General features: G+C 39.6%; 1 protein-coding gene across 4 annotated transcripts in view; it reads right to left on the bottom strand.

Annotated features, from left to right (window-relative positions):
* The window catches only part of MYO16 (myosin XVI), a 391,786-nt gene that overhangs the window by 311,122 nt on the left and 54,126 nt on the right, over positions 1-26,538 (bottom strand). Inside the window, exon 1 of one of the 4 annotated variants that reach the window (XM_030476549.1) lies at positions 7,844-7,862. The exons of 2 other annotated variants lie outside the window; for them this stretch is intronic. Coding sequence is in view for 1 of the 2 variants with exons in the window: in XM_030476546.1 (XP_030332406.1) it covers positions 2,441-2,468 (28 nt within the window). In the remaining variant the exon portion in view is untranslated. Of the gene's footprint in view, positions 1-2,440; positions 2,705-7,843; positions 7,863-26,538 lie in introns of those variants that run through there. One more of the 4 variants, XM_030476546.1, reaches the window with a different exon arrangement.

Below are 26,538 nucleotides of genomic sequence, written 5' to 3' on the forward strand. Positions count from 1 at the left end.
CTCACTGGGCATGGCCCCAGACAATCTGGCCTGACCACACAGCTGCCCCTGCTTAGAGCAAGAGAGTGGACAGAAGACCTCCCAAGGTTGGATCTTTCTGACCTGAAAGATCCTATGACAAGATGGTGACAGTATATTTCATTTTCACAGCCTCCTAGTGGGAGCAGTGCACTGAAAAGAGGAAGTATTAGTAAAACTGTAGTAGCAATGTAGAAGAAAGCTATAGCCCTTCTAAACTCAGATCTCCATGCTTAATCTCTGCAGAGATTAAAAAAACCAAAGTGCAAATGTATTCAAAGGCCAGGCACATAGCACTACAGTTCATAAAATATTAGCTTTAAAGAGCCATTAATTTAGACCTTTTAGATGCTTCTCCTCTCCCCAGAGCAGACCAAGAGACAGTGCTCTGCAAACACACATCCTCTGGTTCCAAGTCTTTTCTTTCAGATACAGAAATCATCAGTGAAATGGATTAAAAACAAAGTGGGTGTGAAGAGTCACATCCCAACCTCTGTGAGATTCAGCTGCTCTCAGCAGATCTCATAACATCACTGGTGCTGTCACCCTGCATGCAGCCCTGGCCCATATCTGATCCCAGCTGTCTGCCAAACACAAACATCAGCAACACTATTGGCATGCTAAGCCAAATGGTAATGCTCAGGAGGATCACAGAGGAAGTATTTCTCCTTCACTAATTACATGTGGACATGTAAGCACTTTTGCCAATTCTGTATGGAGAAGCACAGGCAGTAAAAAGTCCTCCTGGTGGGCTACAGCCAGCAAGCACCATCGTATTTTTCTAAAGCACTACTTGGAAGGAAAAGTGCTATGTGGTCAAATAGCCTGATTCAGTGAGAAATCACCAATTACAAAATTCCAAATTTGGAAAAAAGGAAACAAATAATATTGCCAAAGCTAACACTGTGCATTCACATTTCCTTCTGCTATGTTTTAGTCCTTCATCCAAGCCCTCTAACCAATGCAATGAACATTTCAATTAGTCATCATTTGCTTCCTTTTAATGAGAGAAACCCACGGTCATTCTCATCTCTTTCCAATTAAGGAACCTATAGTTTCATTGTAGAGTTACATGTTTAATATGCTACCAGACACACATATGCGTATACAGATTCACTGCAGTTTCACTTTAAGAAAGTAATTCCAAAGTGAATAAAGACTGAACAATACTTTTCTGACATCTTCAAGATAGTTATTATGCCTCAAATTCCTCATCTGCATTTATCAAATCTCATGACAACTTCAAAGACTTATTCTTAGAATGCACCTTTAAAACTATGCAGTAAAGCTAATCTGTACTTCTCTGCATGAGCAGGGAATTTAGGCTTGTAACTCTCACCAGTATCAAAAGCAGTTCCATGCACAAGTCCCATTGAATCCAAAAAAGAGGAAATCCTCATAAATTATTTTTCCTTGAATTACTAAAATACCCCCAGGGCACCTTACTTTCACATTAAAATGTCAAGGAACTTGTTTCTTAAATGTAAGAGACTATTTAAAAAATAGTTTCAGAAATGTCCTTGCTACACTTCAGTCACTAAAGAAAACCTTTTACAGCAATCCACTATTTGTCATATAAAAACAGTGACATAATCACTAGAAATCTGAAGTTTTCCAAGTCCTGCATTAAAAAATATCCATGGTTAACAAATTGCTACCTGCTGTCCAAAACAAGTATCTACATAATAATTCATTTAGCTGATGCAAAACCAGCAATTTCCACTCAGACCCTGGATGTTTTCTTTAAAAGGCAAACCCAAAAAGCTTGAAAAATGTGCAGCTAGGAAGACAAGCAGCCTTGATAGGCAGACCAAAAGAAAAAAAGAAATGTTGCTAAGAATTTGCTCTGCAAATACACGTAGTGTAGATCCAAATGTCATCTTTAAGGAGGTAGCTTGCATGATTCAAGGTTAAAAGTTCATTATCATCTTTTAAGTCTGTCACACCAAATAGCTAAATATTCTGCTAAGGAGGGGATACAAGCATTTGATTTACAATAGATGATGAGATGTGCTCATAATTATGAAGCTATTCTCATTTGTGTTACCCTTGTAAAGTATAAGAGCCATGTCCAAGGTTGTCCTGACAGGCGCCTTTAACATAATGCTATGGATGACATGTTACTTCTTCTTTGAGATAATTTTCCTCAGTGATTAATTTAAACAAAAGTTTTAAAAGCTGAGCACTATGAACTTCAGAATGAGAGCTTTATCACACAATGAAGTTGCCTCTGAACAGAGGAGAAAAAGAAATGCTGTGCTCTGCCTGCATTTTCACATGCAAAGTAACAACTCCCCTTCCCGACTACCACATTGACATCATGCAGCATCTGCTTTTGACTTTTTGCATATGCACTGAAAAGACACACCTCAGAAAATAAAAAAGACAGTTTTAAAATCAAAATAGCCATTTTGTTACTTACAGCATTTGATAAAATGGTAATGAGACATTCTTTCATCTCAGGCTGTAGTCTTGCTACAGGTTTCAGCATTCTCTTCTGCTACAACTGTCATGCCCAGAAAATGCATTATTTAGAGCCCTTCCTCAGGTATCCAGTATACTTCAGAATACATTATTCAATGTAGTTTCCATTCCAGGATCTTGCAGAGGCTTCCAAGTCATCCTCACCCGACTGCTGGAGTTAAGATAAACCTCTGTGCGTCTTGAACCATGACTACTGCACGTGCTATTGTAGCACAATTGATTGACACGGCTCCTAATCCCACATTCCCAGGAATAGAAAGATTTAATTGGTGTGCACTTGCAGCCACATTCTTCCAGCACTGAGGTGTGCTGCTGCACTGCGGCTCTCACAGTCCTGCCAGTTAATGGCTTTTCAATAGCTTTCAAATGGCAGCAAACTAAGCTTGATGAGCGGCTCAAATGAAACAGCAGAACAAGGGATCTTAAATTTTCTGTGTGCATGTTGTTCGTGTGCCAAATGTGACCAGATTCTTAGCTGGTACTAAAACAGGATTATTTTTAGTTGCCACCAGTTGCTGTGTGAATAGGAAATTGATATAGGTTGCCAAAAATAACCACCTTTTAGCATCACAGATCATTTTTCAGTATGTTGTAAGGTAAAAATCAGGATAGAGCTCACAGCCATCTTCAGACTCTCCTGGTTTATGCATGGGTTCATTTAAATTAAGCTAAGAAACATGCTAGCGTGTACATTCCTTGATATGTTCCTGTTTTGTCATTTCTTTGTATTACATTGCATCTTTTTCACAGATGGAATGTTTGTCAGAAGAAAGAAACTGCAAGCTCTGCACGGTTTATATTATGATTATGTGCATGTTATCTAATGATATTTTAATCACTGATTGTCAGACAAAAAGCTTAAGAAAATGCATCACTAAGAACAAGTCCATACAATTATTTATCAGACCTCAGAATAACAAGACAATGTATACTGACACATTACCCAGTTTCAGATTAAGGGCACACAAAAGGCAGACCTGCATTGTATTTTAAACACCCAGGCTGCATCATCCTCTGAGAACAATTCCTGCATTACTTTTCCAAGAACAGTCATCCAGGAATTTGCTTGCTACTTTTTCGAGAAACTACCACAGAACTACAGTAAAATATTTTTACAACATAAAATTTAAAAATTAAGAAAATTGTGCTCAGAGAAGATTTATGTTGTTTACCATGTGTCATGCTTAGCACAGTCATCACTTCTCCGAGTGAGAGCTCTTGTGAAGGGAAACTGATAGCCTAGCCATATTTAAATCTTTTACTTGTCTGAAAGGTTGTTACCTACTGTTTTGTACACATACTATTTTTAACAGCTACAAAGTGTTAAAGGGACTACAAAGGGAAAAGGGTCTAACTCATTAGTAAGAATTACTAATTCAGATTCTATTAACTACTTTGCAAAGTTCCCACAAGAGTAGAAAGATATATATTCACAGGCTTCCAGTGATCCATTAGCAAAACCCTTAGGTGAAATCTCTCAGCTCCAAACAGCCACATATTTAAAATCTGATTTTAGGTATAATATTCACAGCAATAATTTTGCAGAACTAATTATATAGGTAGGTTGTTTCGGTTTTTTTTCCCTAAAAACATCATTTTTTAAAAGAAAGAGGGAAAAAATCTAGAAATAACCAGGGGACATAGGGATAAATTATATAAACCGTAATACAGTAATTATATTACCATGGAAACTTTTCACTGTAAAGCTCAGAAATCCAAAGTAATTAAATCTATCCAGGCTTTCTTTCACACCTATACAACACTAGGCCAGTATGGGCCATATGGCTTATAAAATAACCATACACAGTGTTTGAAGAGGCAATGTTAGCCATAGTTCATGAGCAAGTGTCAAGTGATGTGACAAAAAGCCCTTTGAGCAATACTTTTCGGTGGAGACATTCCTGACAGGTTCACCTCTGGTGGTACTGTCAGGCAGACAAACTGCCATGTCTAATAACATCACGCTTCCATGAGCCCATGCTGGTTAGAACCAGGAGGACTCTTGGTAAACACTGGTGAATAGGAGCAATGGACAAAGGATGCTTTGCTGAAGACAGAGATAAAAGGAAAAGGAAGTATTTATGATTATGGCTTGAACGGATGCAGAGAAAAGGTATTTGGATGTTTCATTTGAGATCATAATATATGTGTTAATCTACTGAACTACCATAATGAAAATTTAGGATGATGAAACTTAGTAGTATTTATATGACGGGTTAGACTGCATACTTCATCCTGCAAGGAATGAGAGAGAACTCAATAAGGCCAAGTGTAAGGTCCTGAACCTGGGTCAGGGCAACTCCCGGTATCCCTAAAGACTGGGGGATGAAGGGACTGAGAACAGCCCTGCAGAGAAGGACCTAGGGGTACTAGTGGATGAAAAGCTGGACATGAGCCAGCAGCGTGCACTTACAGCCCAGAAACCCAACCGTGTCCTGGGCTGCATCAGAAGGAGCCAGTTGAGGGAGGTAATTCTCCCCCTCTACTCTGCTCTGGCAAGACCCCACGTGGAGCACTGCATCGAGCTCTGCGGTGCCCAGTATATGACAGACAGAGACTTGTTTGAGTGGGTCCAGAGGAGGACTGCAAAGATGATCAGAGGGATGGAACACCTCTTCTATGAAGAAAGGCTGAGAGAGTCGGGGTTGTTCTGCCTGGAGAAGAGAAAGGTCCAGGGAGACCTTATTGCAGCCTTTCAATACTTAAAGAGGGCTTATAAGAAAGATTGGGACAAACGCTTTAGTAGGGTCTGTTGCAATAGGACAAGGGGCAATGGTTTTAAACTCAAAGAGGATATAAAGAAGAAATTTTTATGATGTATTTAAAACAGCACTGTACATTGCTATCAGCAGGAAGTTTTGACACATGTTGAAGGGCAGCATTAAACAGCACAAAAATGAGGAGGGAGGAAAGGTTCCAGAGAAACCTATGGTCAAATGAAAACACTAGGCAGAGTAAGTAGCATGAAATGGAGAATAAACAGAAATGAGAACAAGGGATATCTGTGAGTGCAGAGACAGGGTGAACCTTGAGGAGAAGTGGCAACTGAACTTGAGGCAAAATTTTGGAAGATTCCTCTTCAGAATAGCATTACTGAAGAGGAAGAAATCTGGTCCACCTGTTGGAAAGACACATGACTTCCACTGCAACCTTTTGCCAGGATGGAAAGTAGAAAAAGAACAGACAGAGAAGAAATTGCAGTACTCATGGTGGCAGATGTCCATGCCATAAAAAAAGATTTCAAGTGTGAGAACGAAAAGAAAAATTTAGGTTTCTGACATGAGCTCAAAGGAGAGAATATTTTGTTGTCAGTGATTTTACAAAGCAAATTGTACAATTTGCTTATTCACAAGAAAAATTATATTAGTTATGGTTAGGTATTTTCTTCTGATTGAACTCCAGCAATGAAAAAGGAATTCTGAACAAAAAAAACCCACCAAAAGATATAAACAACACTTAAAATCCAACCATGCAAACTGTGGACGTGTATCTGGGCAAGCCCCAAGTACATTATAAAACTCTTTTCTCTGAACATTAGGGAACATAGGAACACTTTCACTCACAACCCCACGGGTTTCAAGAACATGCCAGTGTTTAAGCCTACAATAAGGCACAAGTGTACTTGGACTGGTGAACAAAGACTGAGCTAGTATTAAACCTGGTGATAAAACACTTAATAATGTATTTGATTTTGTACAGCTTACCAAAAATAGAGATGAAATAGAATCAAGGTCAGAAAGCAAGATACATTTACTCCTTTCGGAAAAATTCCGTGCCACTTTTCACTTTAGAAAGAAAACAGCCACTTTCATGCTATGTACAAATCCAGCATTCAATGAAATCACAGATTTTTTAAATAGAACCTTGGAACTGGTCAACCATCACTAGGATAGCTATTTGCCTTATGATAAACATATATTTATGGATCATCATCTCAGGGTAGACACTGCTTTCACACCTCAATTTCCAAGGCTCAAAACTTGTCTCAGAAAAATCACCCATGAAATAACCTACAATAACTTACAAAAAAAACCAAACCACTGCTTAAAATAAGGTCTTGCTGCTAGGAACTGACATGCTGTATTGTATTGATGTCATGTAAATATTTTGTTGCTCTACTTGTGTTTTCTGGTGTCACAAACAATTGAACATCTAGTATTTTTATCATCTTAGTATTTTATAATTCACATGTAACTGCAAGATTTGATAGAGAAACGCAGAACTATCTGACGGCAATTTGAATAATGAGAAAAACAACATATCTACAGGTTTTAAAAACATGACAGATGCTCCCCGTTTATGCCTTTGTCATTCAGTACAACAACGCTTACTATATTCCTTTAGATGTTACAATTTTGTTGCATTACTTATTGGTTTAAGACTGCAGATGAAAAGAACGGGATGCAGAGTAACATTAACATTGCTTATATATTTTGGCAAATGATACTGCTTAGCGATCAATCCTTGGACATGTTATCCAGCTGCCAACAAGTCACTCTTCAGGTAACATCTGGTAGTTGCATGCGTGTCAGGAAGTTAGGGATGAGCCATAGCATATGTAGATACTTAGCAAGGAGGATTCTAGACTAATCTTCTCTACACGCATCACAACAGAACAAAACACAGCAGTTTTTCCAAATAAATTTTCAGATTAACTGGTCTGTAAAATGGATGAGAGTTTGGTTCCATAGATAGCAGCAACAAACCAAATCTAATCACTCAATCACTCAGAGTGTGGTTGACCCCCAGAGAACCAGATGACTTTTCCTCTTCTCTTCCTCCAACCTTTGCCCACTTTCCTCCTTTCCCATTTCACTGGAAATGCCTTGATTTTTCAGGAAGTAGGCAATCTTCCTCCCATTCTTTCTACCACTGGATCAAACTCTTACAGAATAAGGAAAGTGAAAAAATCCTTTTTGTTCTTCTCCATTTATGTTATAACTAAATGCATATGGGTGGACTAATCTGTAGTTATTTTTTAGTGGATTGGAAACAGTAGATTAAAATCACAGGACATTGTTACCCAGTACTGATGAAGTGTGCAAAATAACCAGAAGTTATGTGCCATCTGAGAGCACCACTTGTTTCCTCCTGCACCCAAAATGACCATTTTTAGGCTGGATGTAAACCTCTCTAGCAGTTTCTTAACTGGACAAGATGAAGCAGCTATCACTTGTGGTAGGAGAGCCCAGAACACTGTAATAACAAGGCCAAATACAAGAAAGAAATCCCAATAGTCTCATATACGGTTAGTCCTATCTTGGGCATTGGAAGTAACTCAATAATGAATTTCTTCATTACAATCTGTGTATACCTTTTTTAAAAAAATCAGATTTCTTACCAGATTTGATGTAAGGATGTCAAAGAGGAGCTGCAGACTTTTTATATGAAAAGCTCCTTATGAGCCTGAAAAGAAACTATCAAGACACATGTTAAAATAAGCAGAAAAACATGACAGTCATCAAAACCTCCAGACACATGAGAGAATGAAGAAACAACCATGAATTTCCATACAAAGAGCTATTATATGAGCATACAGGGTTGGGTTTTTGAAGTTTATAATATTTAGTGAAGAAATAAACAAAGGTAAGAATTCAGTTCAACATGAAAAGTGCATTGTTATCCTCCTGATAATTATCAAATGCCATGACTCACTGCATTATCCCTTTTTTTTTTTCTTTTCTAATTGGTTTGATAATTTTAAAACCAGGAGACAAATAATGACCACTCTAGAAGATGGATAAAAATCTAAGAATAAACCAGAGGAATCTGTGTATCCTTTATAGGAGCAAATGTTACTACAACAATGTAAATCTTGAAGTATAATTAGAGAAATCTTGAAAGGACTGTGGAAGTTAAGATAGAGTGTGTTCCTAATGTAGGAAAAAATAACCTGAACAGCAGAAAAAGCTGAAGAAGGAAGTGACAGAATCAGACTCTTCTGGAACTGCCGGATAGCAAAAAGGATGGTGTGGCAATTAGTAAACTCAGAGATAACTCTAATAGCAGGTGTTCAAAAAACAAACAAACAAAACAAAAACAACAACTAAAACTAAGAATTGATGTTGAAGATTTGTAAGGAGTGGTGAAGTGACTGTATTTTAAATTAGCCAATCATGACATTCAAGAAACCCAACCCAAACAAAAACACTTGCACTATATGCTACAGACCAAGCACAGAATAAGTCTTAAATCTAAGTTTTAACTGGATACTGAGGGGAGTTCTGTAGATACAGGATGAATATTGGACAGTTTTTATTGTGCTGACAATCACAACCATAGAATCATAGAAACATAGAATGGTTTGGGTTAGAAGGGACGCCTTCCACTAGACCAGGTTGCTCAAAGCCCCATCCAACCTGGCCTTGAACACTGCCAGGGATGGGGCAGCCACAGCTGCTTTGGGCAACCTGTTCCAGTTCCCCACCACCCTCACGGGAAAGAATTTATTCCTAATTTGTAATCTAAATCTATCCTCTTTTGGTTTAAAGCCATTTCCCCTTGTCCTATCACTACTTGCTCTTCTAAAAAGTCCTTCTCCAGCTTTCTTGTAGGCCCCTTTTAGGTAGTTTAAGTCCTATGATGTACGTAACAGTTTCAATTATAAACACTGTAATCAAAATAGCATATTATTAAATTATAAGAAAGAATCTGAAATGCAAAGATTAAAATTAAGCAAAGGGCTACCCAAGACCTATTTTGCTTTCTGATCTTTCTACTGTCCTTTTTACCTCATACTAAATACAATATTGCTTCTTTTTCCGAGCCTTTCTGCACTCCATTCTACATGTAACTCAGCACAATTTGTTAATGCATACTTGGCTTCCAATTTTTTTCTTATGAATGAAGCACAGAGCAGAACTGGGACTTAGAGAGGCAAGGGGTGCAAGGTGTGGAAAAATACATGTCACTTTCATAAATTGACAACACTGCCAGATGTGCACAGTGTAGCAACACACAGCTGGCACAGCCACTCTGATTCTACACCTTCTCCAGTCTCTGATGGCCATATTTATTTATTTCCTCCTTTTTATTTTGCTTGCATCAGCGTTTCAGGAATTCATCATTCTGACCACAAAGACCAGATGAAAGTATGAATTGATGACAATGATAATCAAATCAAAGAGTATGATGATAGGAACTTTTGATATAAGATAGCATTATACAGCTTGAAGATGACATGGACAAGTAGATGAACTCAGTGAACAAGAGAGAGATGCAGAATTTACTGCACTCAACGTGACCATAATAGAATTACATCTCATTCTCAAATTATCGGAAAATAAATAAGGAGCTGACAAGAATTAGCCAGCTGTTAGGGGAAGGAGATGTAAAATGAGAGAGGTATATAAAGAAGCTAGGAAACAAAGGCATGGTAACATGACCGTTAAAGGCACTGATTTATAGGGATATCCAAGCAACACTGAAAAAGCAGTAAATCAACATAATTAAAATTATTTGAAGTCAAATTAAGGATAGCGAGGCTACAAACAAAAGAAGCCAAAGGTGGTGGAAAGAAGGAAAGAACTTCTTCCATATGGGCAGTGAACAGGACACAGCCGAGATGCCAGAAAAAGGGAGGATCCTCAAACATAGGCTAAGAATGGTGTGGAGAGTGCTGAAGATTAATCAATAAATACAAGATGGCTTGATAATCAGTTCCTTCATGCAGAAATAAATGAAATATTCAGGTCAGATTTCTGTGTTTTGTACAAACATGAAAAACAAAGACAAAATTCCTCAACTCAGTGAGCAGCTGATTTACACATGAACAAGAAAAGAGTAAGGCAGCCTTGCACAGTAACTGCACATACCACTGGAGCAGCAATAAACGTCAGTACGCTGTCTAAATTTGCTGAAAATTCTGATAGCTGGCACCCAGCTTTTTTATAATAATGTATGTCATGTTTTATTTCATTCCCCAATGATTTGAAAACCTGTGGAACCTATTGTTACAGAATAATACATTTCTTTTCTAACTGGAATGGCTAGCTGTTCATAAGAAACAGAAGATTCATTTCTTTGCTTTCAAATGAACACTTACTTCTTTCTATCAAACACTGTATTAGAAAAGTAGTTACTATTCTAATATTCTTTTCTTGGAAATACAATAGTAATTACTTTTTATTTCAAATAGCAAGGGATAACTGAGAAGGTAGCAAAACAGAAATGCAAAAACATAATGCGGTAAAACATGTCTATAAAGAATCATACAGCAGGGTAAATCACACCATTCCAACCAATTTATAAGGTGGGGTGTTTTTTACTTTCATTTATAGCAGAGTTTTCCTTGAGAAAGAAAAGATGTATTCAGCACCTTGCCATCCTGGCAGAGGGCAAACTGCACAAGAAGTTATTTCCTCCACCCTTTAGCCAAAATACATTATGTTGAAATCTCCAAGGATTGCCACTCAAAGCTCTAAATTCTTAGAAGAGAAAGCCACACAAGTTGGCACTGACTACAAACCATTCTTTCAGAATTCTTAGATCTTAACCTCAAAATCAGTAGGAGTTCTGTCACTGTCTTCAAAGGGAGCAAAGCTAAACCCTTTAAAGTGAATGACCTAAGATTATTGGAAAATGACATAAGTGAGCTATCTTGGAAAAAAAGAATTAGCAATTATGCATAGCACACCAAGACTAATTTGCATAACATCTTTCAAATGCTCCTGCTGAACTTGGTGTTAACTGGAGACTATGCATTTATCCATTTTTCAATATTTTTGTCATTTTAAAAACATTTTCCCTCATCATCACCAACACATTTTTGTCAAATTCAAGGACAACATAGCAACAGGTAATGCTAATTTGACTAGAGAAATTAGTGGGATTAATTTTACCAAGTCTAGGTCAAATCTTATGGCCTTGGCTGAAGTCAAGAGTGGATAGCGCTCAGCACCTTTTACTATCAGTCCTTCTGGGTCTTCCATCTATGTAAATCAAATGTTGTATTAACATAGGTTTACTGAACTCAGTTCCTTATGTTTTAAGGAGAAAAAAATCACATCTGCTAAAAAACGTTGGCATTTGCTGAACCTATTTACAGTGTCTGAAACTAATACATATTTAGAGTGTTTGCTAAAGACAGTTTCATGTTAGGATGCATTTAATCATCAGAAGCAAATTTCAAAAATGGTTTTTAAACATATGAAAAGAAAGCTATAAAGGCTGAGCACACAGATATACCAATAATAATAAGGAAAGGTCCAAAGCTTTGTGATATGAAGAATTTTTTTCTGGTGTGCCTCTGGCTTCTTTCTCCTTTTGATCAGGATACCATACATAATACAGAAGACAAGTAATAAGTGGTTTTCTGTGGTTCAGTTCAAAATGCATAATTAGAATACCTCAAAGGTTGCACAGGTCGAAGAATGAGTAAACAGGGTCCTTCAATAGGTAACTTAGGCACCAGTTAACCTATAGGTGTCTCATCTTAGAGCGGTTAAACATCTTTGTACCTGGTCTCAGTCAACACACGGTAATTCCCTGTGTGCAAAAATCCCACTTCAATGTTAGCATCAAATATGTTCATCATTTTAAAAGGTGATAGAAAAATACAACTCTGTGGATGCAGACATTTCACAGTAAGACTGGGGGTGACAAGACTGGCAAGAAGATTTTCCCCACTGAGTTAAGCTGCTGATAATAGACCTATGGAGTGAAGTGGACAGCTCTTGATGTGCCAAAGCGACACTGTATCTCAGGAGGGTTCAGGACCTACATCCTGGATAAATGTCATGCTCCAAAAAGGTATAAACATGACTGAAACCCCTGCAGACCTTAAAAGAGATAGGCACTAAAAGTTGGTATTGCTCACCAGGAAGGGTGCAATTCAATGAATTCAATCTGAAACATAAGGCAAAAAAGCAGTGCCCTTGATCACAGCTCAGGAAGTCTGCAGCAAGTCAGCTGGATAGAAGAAAGGAGGTTTTTCAGATTTCAACTTTTTAGCAACAAAATAAATAGCCATTTTTCCTTTTGCTGTTGTTCTTTCTTGTTGTTTCCTTCTTTTGCACAAATATTTGAAAATATAACCTATTTCACATGTTTTAAATATTTTTATTTACAATTATCTTAAACTACAAATGATTTCAAGGTAGTTAGCCAACACTGAAACACTTTACATTAGTAAAAATGACACTGATCTTAATACAGGAGGTAAAAGGACTCTGTACTGAGCATCTGAGTTACCAGCATAAGCGAACATACAGCCACAAGCCATAGCTGTACAATAGCTACCTCACGTTATTTCTCAGATGAGCTGGCAGCCCCTGGCTCCCCAGTGATTCTCCACCTGTAAACTCAGAGTCCCGCCGTTCACCAAGATGGTCTCTGAGGTATCATAAACAATGACAATGAGTGGAAAACAGAATGAATAGTTTAAAAATGCTCTTTTTGAAACAGATACATGAAGAAAGCAAGGTGTACTCTCATTTCAGCCATTAAAAGCAGAATTACTAGTTACTTCTCTGCCACAAACAATCCATAGCCCACTGCCAGAGATAAAGAGTTGGAAGCTGCCACCTTATTCACAGACCTTTTTCTTTCTCTTAATTCTTCTCCATATTCTCAGAGGTACACAATGGACAAAGAAATGCATTCCTCTCCAACAGTGGCTTTTTAAAGTCCAGTTTTTAAACAACAAATGTTGGTGTTTTATAGTTAATCTCTGATTTAAGGCAGTTTGTATTGTACTCCTATGGCTCTTCTTCATAAGATTATGTCCTAGAGAATTGACAGAACCTTTTTTCCTATTTTATTGTCAGAATGGCCAAGAGATGGTGCTGGAGAACAGAGCCAGCAGTGTGGATGACAGTATCAGAGAAGTGAAGGCAAGAGAGAGAAGGCACTCAAGGTGTACTGCTTCCAGTCCTGCTCTGATGAATACACCCCGAGCTGGCCGTGATGGAAGAGAAAGGCAAATCTGCAGCTGTTCACTCTGTGCCCGCACCAGCTGCTCCAGACATATCAAGGGTAGAGAAACCAGAGAGGAGGGTGAACGGCTGGCTGACAGCTGTAAGGCTCTCACAAGCACATCCATCAGTCCAGCTCCAGTTGGCCACTTCCCTGCAGCTCACAGGCTGGGGCAGCTGCCATGGGGAGAGCACGGTGGGGGACGGCAGCCGTCAGGTATTGGCTCAGCCCACCCACAGGTTCTCCCAGCACAGCTGCAGCAGAGTAGAGGCAGTCAGAGAGGACCCCAGGTCCTGCACTTGGGCCACGACAACCCCATGCAATGCTCCAGGCTTGGGGAAGAGTGGCTGGAAAGCTGCTTGGCAGAAAAGGACCTGGAGGTGCTGATTGACGGAGCTGAACATAAGCCACCTTGTGCCCAGGCATCCAGGAAGGCCAATAGCATCCTGGCCTGTATCAGCAAAAGTGTGGCCAGCAGTATTCAAGAAGAAAATCAGTACATCTCCCTGTACTCAACACTGGTGAGGCCGCACCTCGAATCCTGTGTTCAGTTCTGGGCCGCTCACTACAAGAGAGACATTGAGGTGCTGGAGCAGGTCCAGGGAAGGGCAATGAAGCTGGTGAAGGGCTTGGAGCACAAGTGTGATGAAGATTGGCTGAGGGAACTGGGGTTGTTTAGTCTGGAGAAGAGAAAGCTCAGGAGGACCGTATTGCTCTCTACAACTACCTGAAAAGAGGATGGAGCGAGGAGGTGGCTGGTCTCTTTTCCCATGTAACAAGAGGACAAGAGGAAATGGCCTCAAGTTGCACCAGGGAAGGTTTAGATTAGATATTAGGAAAAATTTCTTCACAGAGAGGATGACCAGGCATTGGAACAGGCTGCTCAGGGAAGCAGTGGAATCACTGACCCTGGAAGCATTCAAAAACCATGTAGGTGAGGCCCTCAGTGACATGGTTTAGTGGTGGACTTGGCGGTCCTGGGGTAACGCTGGGACTTGGATCTTGAAGGTCTTTTCCAACCTAGCTAATTCTATGATTCTATAAAGCAGAAATATCCAGACCCTTGTCTCACAGTCCTGCTCTCTGTATTGCAGGCAGGTGATAGCTTATCAGTCTCTGACGATGACATTTGATAGAAATCTTGCTGTAAGAGCAATGTTATCAGACACCTCCTAGGGTAACAGCAGGCTGGAATACAGCAGAAGGCAGGACTGAGCAGCCGTGAAAAGCCTTAGTGGGTAAGGAGGGGCAGAGCTATACCTGACTGAAATGAGAATGGTGCTGTACAGGACAGGACAGGAGTGCTACAGCTGGTAAGATGAAGCATTGGTGTCTATCCTGGTTGAAAAATGTTTTTTTCTCTCTCTAATGAAAATGTAGGGGAGAGAAGACCAGAGGTTTGATAGCAGTGAGGTGAAGAGAATGCTTCTTTGACGTGCATTAGCCTGAAACTAAACCTCCACTTTTACTATTTGCATGATATTCCCTTACACACGGTAATAGCCTTTTTCTTGCCCAAGCTTCACTTTATAAAATGTCTCTTAAAAGTCTTCCAGAATGAAGTAGGGAATCCAAAAGATGATGGCCCCACTCTGATCTTTTACTGGCTTTACTGAGTTGTATTTTTATTCGGATCCTACTATACCTCTTAGCGCAAAGAAGGCAGCAGCTCCTCCCTGCTAAGAAATATAGCCATTCTGCCTAGCTGTTTTGGCATCTCACTGTGTGGTTGTGTACCTAGAAGGGCACTTGTGAAATATTCCTGCTGATTAGTACATTAAGTTAATAACACGCTCTTCTTCTAACAATGAGCATCTCTACAATTGATTTTTTGTATTTCTTTGGGCCTTTTTATAAATATTCATACAAATAAATTAATCTTCTGAAGGAAACTTTTAAACAAATTCTGAGGACAAAATCTCTTGCGTAACTTGCTAAAACAGTAAGTTTGTTGTGCACAGGGAGGATTTGCTGGCAAACACACACAGGCTACTGTTTGAATAGGTAATGTCATGGTCCATCTACTGCTCTTGGATGACCCAACTGTACTTATCCCCTTGTAGGCACACCACAAAGAACATCAGTGTTCTTTTTTGCAGAGAATGAAGTATTCAAGAAGAAAATCAGTGTGAGAGCTAGACTATATTCCTTCCAGTTTCTGTTCAGATCTACTTCTGAAAGAAATAATAACCCATCAAGGAAGACATTTTAACTATGTTAATACTGAAGTTCTGAAAGGCAGCACAAAGACTGTCTAACTCTCTATGGCATTGCAGCTCTTTGTTGATAAACTAGGTGAGGAAAGCTTAGTTATGTCAGACGATCCCTGTTATTCAACTGCAGCTGAGGACAGATGTTTCACAAGATTTACACATCAAGGGTTGGCAATAAGCTAGACAAATAACTGACACCAAAGTTTCATGTGAAAATTGTTTGAAGGTATATGTTCATGTGGAAACATCAAGAGCACTGAAAAACTAACATCACATTATACAGAGATCATATTATCAACAAGACATTATTTGCAAGAAGCTGAAAGCAAAAAATGAATAGAGAGCTAACTCTAACAGACATAATATACATAATCAAAGAAATTAATATATAAATCATAATCTATGGAAAGGTGTACAAAGATTGTGATGCTGCTAATCTACTGAAAACATCCCTTCTGAACCAGCCACGTGACTGAAAAAAACCCATGATTTATTCAGAACTGAAGTGGAATTATAAAATATTATTTGCCTCCTTTTCCATAATGGGTATTTTCCATTTCATGGATATGACCTAATCCACAGGAAAAGCATACTGGGCTTGAAACACCTGATAGTATCATCTTTCTAGTCCCTGCTCTGAAGCATTCAACTCTCTATGTGGGTGCACATATTCCCTGAAATTCCTGGTGAAATTCCTGGGTTTCTATTCTTTCTTACCTGAAAGAATGCAAATGATTAGGGGAATTGTACTGAGAACCTGTGGAGACTGTAGCAGGTGCTGTCCTGCTACAGTCCTTCTGCCTTACCCTGTCACGAATACTGTTGTATGTGTGCAGTCAAGCACCTGCAGCCTCTGAAGAGTGAGAAAGAATGAGTTGTCATGCTGCCAGAACATTAGCAGAATTCTCAAGCTGCTAGTTTTTAAAGCATGTCAGCGCTGCAACCGGTCCTTATTGGTGCCCCCAAGTGCCTGCAGAATTCAGAGTCCCATCAAACAGTACATCTCTGCCCTAAAATACACCGCCACAAACTCCATTTTGATTCTGATGCAGCATGTTGAAGACCAGTTCTCACTCATATGTATTTTTCCTCCTTTACTCTCAGATTTTTCCATGTCTTTCTTTCCTTCTTAGATTTCTCTTAATGATATCTGGGCACCATTTGTGATTCTTATCAAAGGCTGTCAATAATTTTCTACTCAGGCAGAAAATTCTTCCTCTGACATCATTGCTCTGTGCCTTAGGTTGTGAAACTTTCCTTTGTTCATGGTAGTAGTAACTTCTATCCCATCAGATAAAACATTCTTCCTCCACACTAAACAACAATAATTCATGAAATCCAATTAAATTATGCAGGTTTAAAGATATCAGCAGTGTCAGCCATGAAGTGCAAAAAAATTAAATACAAATGTATTGGTTTATAGCGTTTTGGATTTTTTTCTCCTAGTCTCTGTGAAATGAAGAGAGCTAAGCATGTGAGAAAGAAGCAGAGGGAGATGCAGAATGAAAGATCTGTGTTTCTTGAAATAGGTGGCTTCAGCTCTTAGGGTTGTGAAGCAGGGCTGAGGACGCTTGGAGGGCAGAGCTGAAAGCGTCAAATAAACTGGAAGCAAAATTGCTTCTGTTATCAAGTCACACCCAATACTTCCTCTGTAAAGTAGGACATGCCGAACAATTCACATTCTCTGTTTAAAAATGCTTTGATTTTTCCAGTAACAGAGAGAATGTAGCTAGTATTTTAGATAGGTAGCAAATAAGTGACTGCAGTAATCCAGTCTGGATTTTGTACTTCGGATCACTAAACTTAGACTTTTTAGGATGCCACTTTTGTAAAAATCAGAGAAGTTATTTCTAGGTTGTTCTGTGTAAGACAATCTTGTTGTTAGATCATGTAACAAATAATTTTAAAGAAAGGAAAATCTGATATACTGAAAATACATGGGCAATTATTTTATTAGAGTATATTATCATGGAAAGCATGCCCGGAAGTATTATGCACAGTAGACTGGAGTTAGGATAATACTAAATCAAATATGTTACAGCAGTAAACATAGGGCAAGAATGCTAACATGGACTGCTGATGGGATTAGGTGGAGCTTGTATTACATATAAGACCTTGTGCAGTTTCTTTATAGATGAAATTGACCTTCAATGTTTGCTTTTATAAAATCAGATTTTTATTTATTTGATTAGTTTTTAAACCAAAGTTGTCTTACAACCAAAGTATTACAGCAGAATATATACTCAAGAATGCCCTTATTTTATGAGGTGTCTTGTGTGAAATTCCCACAGATGTAATGGGAGATCTGGGTACAAGAGGACAGCAAAGTCAGGCTCTGTAATAAAAGGGGCAAAGATATTACCAAGACGCCAGTTGTGCTCTGTGTAAATTATATTAGATAACTGGTCTTACAGTGAATAAGTTATTTAACTTTTTGGTGATACAAACAGCAACTCCTATAACATAAGCTCATGGCTTTCTGACTTTTCAAATAGACATTTAATTTAACAACATAATTACTAAAAGCCTGATTCAGTGTCAACTAAAGTGCCATGAAGAGTTTCCCGCTGACTAGCAGGTTTTAGACCCAGTGCAAGATTTCTCAAATGGCTTACTGAAGATAGTTCCACCATGTTATTCAAACCTAGCAAGCACAATGTCATTAAGAATACGTAAAAGCAAAAGCTATGTTAAGACCAAGGTGCTGAGAACAAACACAGTGTAGGAGGACTAGATGTTATGGGTACAGATATCCCTTGGATTGGGAAACTGAGATCAAAGTAGGCAGATAAATGGGTTTCTGAGATGGAGAAACTACTAACCTTGGTCTGAAAATATGGAAACTTTTGGGATTAGTGAACCAGTTGACCAGATCTGTACAGGGCATAACTCTTGACGTTTCACAGCATAGACAATGTGTATTCATAGCAGTCACAATCTTCCACTTGGTATGCTTAGTACAGGTGACAGCCACCTCCAACAAATTCTGAAATCACCTTTCCAGACTATGTGAGTTTCTGCAAATGACACCTAAAATGTGTTTCAGACCTAGGATACAAGACTGGTGATGAGGAGATGGCTTTGTTATGATCTGTTGTCTTGCAGAACCTTCTGGTGGCATTTAGTACTTTATTTCCCCCCTGCGTCCTCTACCATCATCTTTCTTGGTCAGTAACATTGGCTCAGTGAGGAAGATAGAAATGACCATGCTAAATGACAGAAGACGTGTTGCTAAAGATGGTGTAAACTCGGAAGGAATACCAAGCTCTTCATCTTTCCAAGTAAATGAAGATGTGTACCCTAGGATTCCATGAGATCAGTGATGAAAGGACTAAGGTAGCAGTGACACAATGTGTTTTACCTTGTGGAACCTCTGCTAAATCATAGCCTGTCCTCAACTCTGGGATCCTGTATGCCAGGCAAATCTGGTAAATGGAACCACAACAGCAAGGTCTGGTAGAGGAAATCCATTCCTAGGACAGGAGGGAGGCTATGATGCTGCTAAAATCTGAAATACAGGCACCAGAGGAAGGAAAATAGGACAGGGACTAGGAGAGTGAATCTTCTCTTCAAAGCAAGAGATCTGCCAAATCAGTAAAGAGATGCTGTGCTACACTTCAGTATTTCTGGGTAGATTGCAGGGTGCTCTGAAGGCTACTTCAGCATTCCCAAGGCAGCCCGAGACTGTCTTATCAGACTGAAGCTACTGGCAGGTGGGCTCACACAGGGATGTTCTCCTGAGTCAAGGGATACTAAGGATATGAATAAAAACAGTGTGAGGGGGAACTTGCAGCACTTGGCCATTTTTTCCAAAGAGCGTGTCAGATGTGTTTCTTTAAGTCTGACTGGAGAAGCTGCCAATAAGGTTCATCTGCCAATTTCAAAACAGTTTATAAACTAGTTTACAAAACTGCATTTTTGCTGGCCATGTTGTCAAGAAAGTGGTTCTTGATCCTGGTAAGACTTGTATGTGGTTTGAAGGACAGTAAGCAAGGATTTCTAGAGAATATAGAAGTTAAGACTGGAAGAATGCCTGTGATTAAACCCCTGGTATATCATCTCATATTCTCTACATACAGTAATATAAAAAAAGTACTCAGAATCCTTGTCCTGAGTTCAGCAGTAGCAGTCATTTTTCTCCTCCTTAGTAGCTAGTGCAGTGCTGTGTTTTCAACTTTAGTCGAAACACTGATAACACCAATATTCTTGCTAAGTAATGTTTACTCCGATCAAAGACTTTCTCAATCTCATGCTCTGCCAGGGAGGAGGGGAACCCAGGAGGAAGCAGAGACAGGACACCTGACCCAAACTAGCCAAAGGTGTATTCCATACCACAGCACGTCATGTCCAGTATATAACTGGGGGAGTTACCTGGAAGGCCCAAATCGCTGCTTGGGTCAGGCTGGGTATCGGTCGGTGGGTGGTGAGGAATTGTATTCTCTCCCCTTGTTATTTCTCTTATCGTTATTATTATTGGTGGTAGTAGTAGTGGTTTTGTATTATACCTTAGTTACTGGACTGTTCTTATCTCTACCCATGGGAGTTACATTCTTTCTATTCTCCTCCCCATTCCTCTGGGAGCGCGGGGAGGAAGAAGCAGGGGAGTGAGTGAGCGGCTGCGTGGTTCTGAGTTACCGGCTGGGCTTAAACCACAACAATCTTGATGCCTGGTTACAAAGTTTACATAAGGTAAAGATTAAGAAGCAAGTAAGAATGGATTTTAAATATAGCTGCCAAGACAATTTAATTATAATGTCTCTGACATAGCAAAGACTAAAGAATCACACACTTGCTGCATGAAACAACTCTTTGTCAAATAGTCATCACCAATGTCATCTTTCTGAAGTTTATTTAAAACATGTTGCCAACCACCTCTTTTTGCAGTATAGGTTTTAGTCAAAAATCAGTTGGGTATTTCACCTCTTTGTCAATGAATAAAATATATTTCCAACACCCATTCTGGCAAACCATCCCAGCATCACTAAGCAACATAAATAGTTTACTTTTGGGCTAGAAACCATCCCTATAAATACAATTTCACAGAAGGAAACTAGCAATCTCTGGCAACCTCGTATTTCTTTGAACAAAATCAAAGTTGCATGACTACTATACCACCTCTATGATTTCATTAGCATTCATGAAAATAAACAAATAAACAAATCTTTGAGTTTCCTGAAATCCATGTCTTGGAGCCTGTTTATACAAGTAGAGGGCTGACCTCTAACTTCAAGTGGAAGTAGTTTCATGCCTTAAGAATCAAAAAAGAAAAAATAAATACAGAGAAGAGGGAAAAAAGTATATGTTTAAGTTAAATGAGAAAACTGAGGGTTAGCTTTTGTATGAAAATTTAAGGTAGAGTAAGAAAGAAGCCATACCTACCTCAGCCTTACCATGAAGGGCCAGTATTTTGATGCCAGACAGACATAGGTCTGTACAGCTAGCATAAGACTCAGCTTTTATGTGCTGCTTAATTTCCAAATTAGACCTAAAGGGGTTTTGGGGAACTGGCATTTCCCTATGGAGTACTGTAGCTGATGGTCATGAAGCAGCCCATGCTAGCAGTAGGATAAAAATGAGTTGGGTAGGAATTGGGGCACAATGCTGACTCATTGGGATCAGAAATTTTTTTTGAAACTTACATATTTAAGTGAACCTTTTTTTTGGGGAAGGTTTTCAGATCTGAAATATAATTTCTGGTCAAAATACAACAAAACACGAGAACAGACAACAGCACGGGCACCAACATATGACTTGGCCGCAAGAGAAGCAGGTCCTATCAAAAGCCTGCCAGGTTTCCTGCCAGCTTGGCTGGTGACCTGAAAGGGAACAAAGCCTGCAGTGTCTCCAGGCAGACCTGCCAACTGGACTGCCTCCACATCATGAATCCTGAGGTCTAAAGGGACTGCAGTTCCAGGGAAGCCCTGCCACAGAGGCGTCTTGTAGGTCACTGTCTAAAGAAGTTCCCTGTGCTCGAGGTCCTGGCTCCCAAGACTGCTTGACTGCTGCTAGAGATGACAATGAGCAAGTGGCCTGGGAGAGTCAGGAGACAAGGGCTGAGCCAAGAACCTTAGTCTTGGGTTTGCCACTTCCTATAGAAACTGAACAAATAAATTTATTCCTAAATAATTTTATCCCTTCTGTGGAGTGCTTGCTCCTAAAAGGTGTAGTTTCTTTAGAATAATTTCCTGCAAAATAGAAATTCCAATGGATTCTTCTAATTAAAACAAATAAAAGCGAAATATTACATTAGGCATTGTATCCCTTCCAGTATCACTGTGAAAAAGATGATGGACCATGACAGACAGAAAAGGAAATTCTATTTGTATGAATAATACTTTGGCTCCTCATTCAATGCAACAATAGGAAATTATCCCGAGATCAATATAAAAATACAATGTAGAAAACAGTTTGCCAATCAAGAACTTATTTTATATTAGAGTTCATTACAGCCTACCATTAGCACTGTTCTTCCCATTTAGGGTACAAGCATTACAGTCAAAGGATATTTTCCTGGGAGTAGTGTCTGCAGGATGGCTGCAAAATGGACAGGTTTCCACATTAGCGTGGCTTGGGTTTAGTTTCTTTTTAGAATCTACTTAGTGCTTTTCCTAAAGCATCCCAAGTCCCACCTTTTAGGTTTCATATTTACTTAAACTAAAAGCTGCAGTAGCCACTTTGTGCTCTTACAGATTTTTTCCAGACTGCTGATTTTTCCTACTCTTCCTCACTTCCTGAACAGGATTATCAGGGTGTTAAAGCCTACAGCATTCTCTCGCACAATATAAAAGTCTGTTCAGACTGCAAGATGACATTCTTATTTTCTGATTTATATCACTTTCAGACTCAAGTGAAATCACACATTCAAATGAAAATCACTGCAAAATTTGAGATAGGGTTTAACTGAAACCTGGGACTATGCACATGTCACTTTCGCAAGCTGCCTCTGGCCTTTTTTTCCCACTGTATCCCATCAGATGTTTAAGCTTGCAGTCTGCTTACACATCCATTAAATTTTAATTTTTGCCTAGTAATGATTTCTCCACACCTGTGAGCTTCCAAAAGTATGTTCTAGGTTATAAAAAGATCCTACTGCTTTCAGTGAAAGAATATCCATAAAGGACAAACACAAAGTGGCAGAAGAATGAGAAAAGTACACTTAAGCACTACAGAAGCTGGTTATTATTAAACATCATTAGTTATATCCATTTTAAATGGGGCCTTAAGAAGTGATCAAAGCCTACATCTATCAGGGATTGAAAGAATTGCGAGAAGAGCAGTCTCTGCCCCGAAGCGCTGTGAAGTCTGTGTCCAAAGACAGACAGTGGGCTAGATATCACAATGAAGTCAAAAGATAAAAAGACAAAGCATCAGCTAAACTAAATTGAACATAATAAGTTTAAACCACAGCAGACCAGCTGCTTACAACTGCTATGTGTCCAAATCTAATTAACTTTGGTCCTACGCCTGTTTCTAAAATTTAACCTGCATTTTCCACGTTCTTCAGCTAGCAGACAATGCAGCACCAAGTGTTAACTACTGCACAGCTATGAAGGTTTAGCACATGGGATCCTGTGAGCTGAGTGGTCATTCCCCTTTGTTAGCTCATTTTCATTGCCAGGACCTGCTGCCAACCTGTCAGAAGCCGGCTGTTTCATCCCTGCCACAAAGCCAGCTCCCAAACAGCTGTCATGGCAAACAGTGTTTGAAACTCTGCTGCCAACGAGTTAACCATTCAAGTATTTTTAAAATGTGGGAGGGGTGATCTAAAACTATGCATAATGTAGACCCACACACACTTGTGTTTGCACTGGAATTATCATGCTTCTCAGATGCTTGAAGGAACGTTAGGTCAGCAGCTATATCAAGTCATGTCATTTGCTTTGCTGATTTTAATTCTCATGCAGTGATAGATCTTCCTTGTCAGATGGCTCGCTAGCTCGTATTTTGGTAAATTGCAATGCAATTCTCAATCCACATTAATTCCATACAACAGTTAATGACAAATGAGTTAATCATGATGAAATCTTTACTGAGGTTCCTTTGGGTTACCTACTTAAGCTGCTGTCAGTATTACAGTTATCACGCTCAAATTAAAGGATCATTATGGCATATATTGAATATTTGGCTTCACAGCAGGTAAATTCTGTTCAACACATCTAGGATGCTAAGAAACAGTCTCTGATTCTCCTCTCCAAAATATTACGAGCAGGAGAAAACCCAATGGGATTACCTTATGAAAACATTCTTAGTATGACCTGCTTCATATTTACTTCTAGAGTGCTCTTGAGACTGCTCCATATTTCACAGCAGTGCCCAGTAATAATACAATCACTTAGTACCCAGTGATCATACTGCTTTTACTGTGCCACTCTTCAATCCCTAATTCCCTGGTGCAAAAGACATTATAGCCTGTACAGCAACAACCCCAAAAGAAAAAATTGCAAGTTGCCTCTTTACACTATCATTACCACCATCCCTATTCTGACACACAAGACAACTGGGTGCTGCGGGAAACATTCTTCTGTCAAGTGCCCTCTGCAAGGTGCTGTAAACTAGAGGTGCACTGAAAACTTTCCATGAGACGTGCTAAATAATTTCCTTAAGCCCAATTCCTAGGAGGCAGGTTACATGTACAGGTGACTGCCCTCAAGGGCACCTGGGGAACACCTTAGCAGCATAGAAACAAACACTAAAAACCTCAGTTCTTGGGGAAAAGTCCTTCAATTATCTCAACCATCAGGGGATCATGGCATAACATAGCTGTAAGCTTCAATTCACCTCACTATATACTTCTAACTCCTCTTAGTCTACATTTATACAAATAAAAAGGTAAAGTGAATTTGCTCTACTGTTTTTATTCCTTAACAGTGTAAGTACCAAGACTTGTCTTCCTGTTCAGGTGGACCAAACAGAAAACATGATACTGGAGGGAAGAATTGAGTTCATACCTATAACTATTGAATTCTGAATTTGATGGCAGAAATACCCAAATGCATATATATATGCAATACCCAGGCCTCTTAGGGCTCATAAATTTCATAACTCATCCTTATCAGGCTTTCTGCCTATCTATGTATGATTGCAAGAAGATTGCTAGGGGGGCTTTACCTCCCTACAACATTATGAACTGCCTTGGCACCTGCACTGGCATCACAGCTGTCCACACCTCCCCAGATGGTAACCCCACACAACTCACACTCTTCCAGCCCCCACTCCGCAAGCCAGTGCCCAGCACCCCTGATGCATCTTGCATTCTCTGGGCACCCCAGCACCCCAACCCAGCTCCCTTCCCCTGCCCAGTGCTGTGCTGTCTCCCACAGTGGGAAAGTCACTCCTAAAGGTCCAAAAGGTTGTTTTGGAAATTAATTAGAAAAAAACCCCACAGTGCTTCAAAGTCCAGAAATATCTTCTAACCTTACTAAATTTTCCTGCGTCACAGACAGAAAATAGTAACAGTGAAGGGCAGCGAGTGGAAAAAAGTAGGGAAAAAAACCAAGAAATACATGGAGTTGCTGGAGCGGGTCCAGAAAAGGGCAAGGAAGCTGGCCTGCAGAATAAATCTGACGAGGAACAACTGAGGGAACTGAGGTTGTTTAGTCTGGAGAAGAGAAGGCTCGGGGAGGACCTTATTGCTCTCTACAAGTATCTGAAAGGAGGTTGTAGTGAGGTGGGAGTCAGTCTCTTCTCCCAAGTTACAAGCAGCAGGACAAGACTTAACGGCCTCAAGCTGCACCATGGAAGATTTAGACTGGATATGAGGAAAAATTTCTTCACCGAGAGGATGATCAGATATTAGAACAGGCTGCCCATGAAAGTGGTGGGATCACTGTCCCTGGAAGTGTTCAAAAAACATGTAGATAAGGCCTTTAGTGACATTGTTTAGTGGTGGACTTGGCAGTCTTGGGGTAATGGTTGGGTTTGATGATCTTGAAGGTCTTTTCCAGACTTGTTGATTCCATGATTCAAATAATCTGTGCTTTGTTTTTCTCTCCCTTTGGGATACTCCCTAGATTAGCAAAATTTTGTCCTGACAAGATAGAATATGAAAGGGAAGGCCATACTGATTTAACAGCTTATAACTCAAATGTTGCAGAAGTATTTGGAAGGAAGGCAACCAAGGTGAGTGATTTCTTTTTAAATGCAATTTCAGCAGCAAGGTACAACTAATCAGAGTGAAGCTGTACAAGAATGGCAAGCTTCAATAGTTACCCCTTCTCTAACAAATGCTCATGCATTTAAAAATACATTAAAAAGACAAGGAGTTACTGGAGAGGATCCAACGGAGGGCCACAAGGATGATCAGGGGTCTGGAGCACCTCTCTTATGAGGAGAGATTGTGGGAGCTGAGCCTGTTTAGTCTAGAGAAGATTGAGAGGGGATCTAATTAATGCATATAAATATCTCAAAGGCGGGTGCCAGGAGGATGGTGCCAGACTCTTTTCAGTGGTGCCCAGAAACAGGACAAAGAGCAGTGGCCATAAACTAAAGCACAAGAAGTTTCACCTAAGCATGAGGAAGAAATTGGGAGGTTGTGGAGTCTCCCTCTCTGGAGACATTCAAAACCCACCTGGACACATTCCTGTGTAACCTGCTCTGCGTGGTCCTGCCTTGGTGGGGGGTTGGACTAGATGATCTCCAGAGGTCTCTTCCAACCCTAATGATTCTGTGATTCTGGGTTTGTGGGCTTGCATGGATTTGTGGTTAGTTTATTTTAGTTTGGGTGGGGGTTTTGAGTGGGTCTTTTTTGTTTGGTTGGGGTTTTTTTCCTGGGTTTTGGATTTTGTGGGGTTTTTGGGTTTGGGGTTTTTTTAGACAATGTTGAACCACTGGTATGAGCCTATTATGAACTTCTTACCACTCTGAAAGAAATATTGTAGTAGAAGTGACCCGCTTACTGTGTTCTGGGTGA

This window comes from Strigops habroptila, chromosome 2 (assembly GCF_004027225.2).
Source record: "Strigops habroptila isolate Jane chromosome 2, bStrHab1.2.pri, whole genome shotgun sequence".
In the NCBI taxonomy this organism is placed as follows: Eukaryota; Metazoa; Chordata; class Aves; order Psittaciformes; family Psittacidae; genus Strigops; species Strigops habroptila.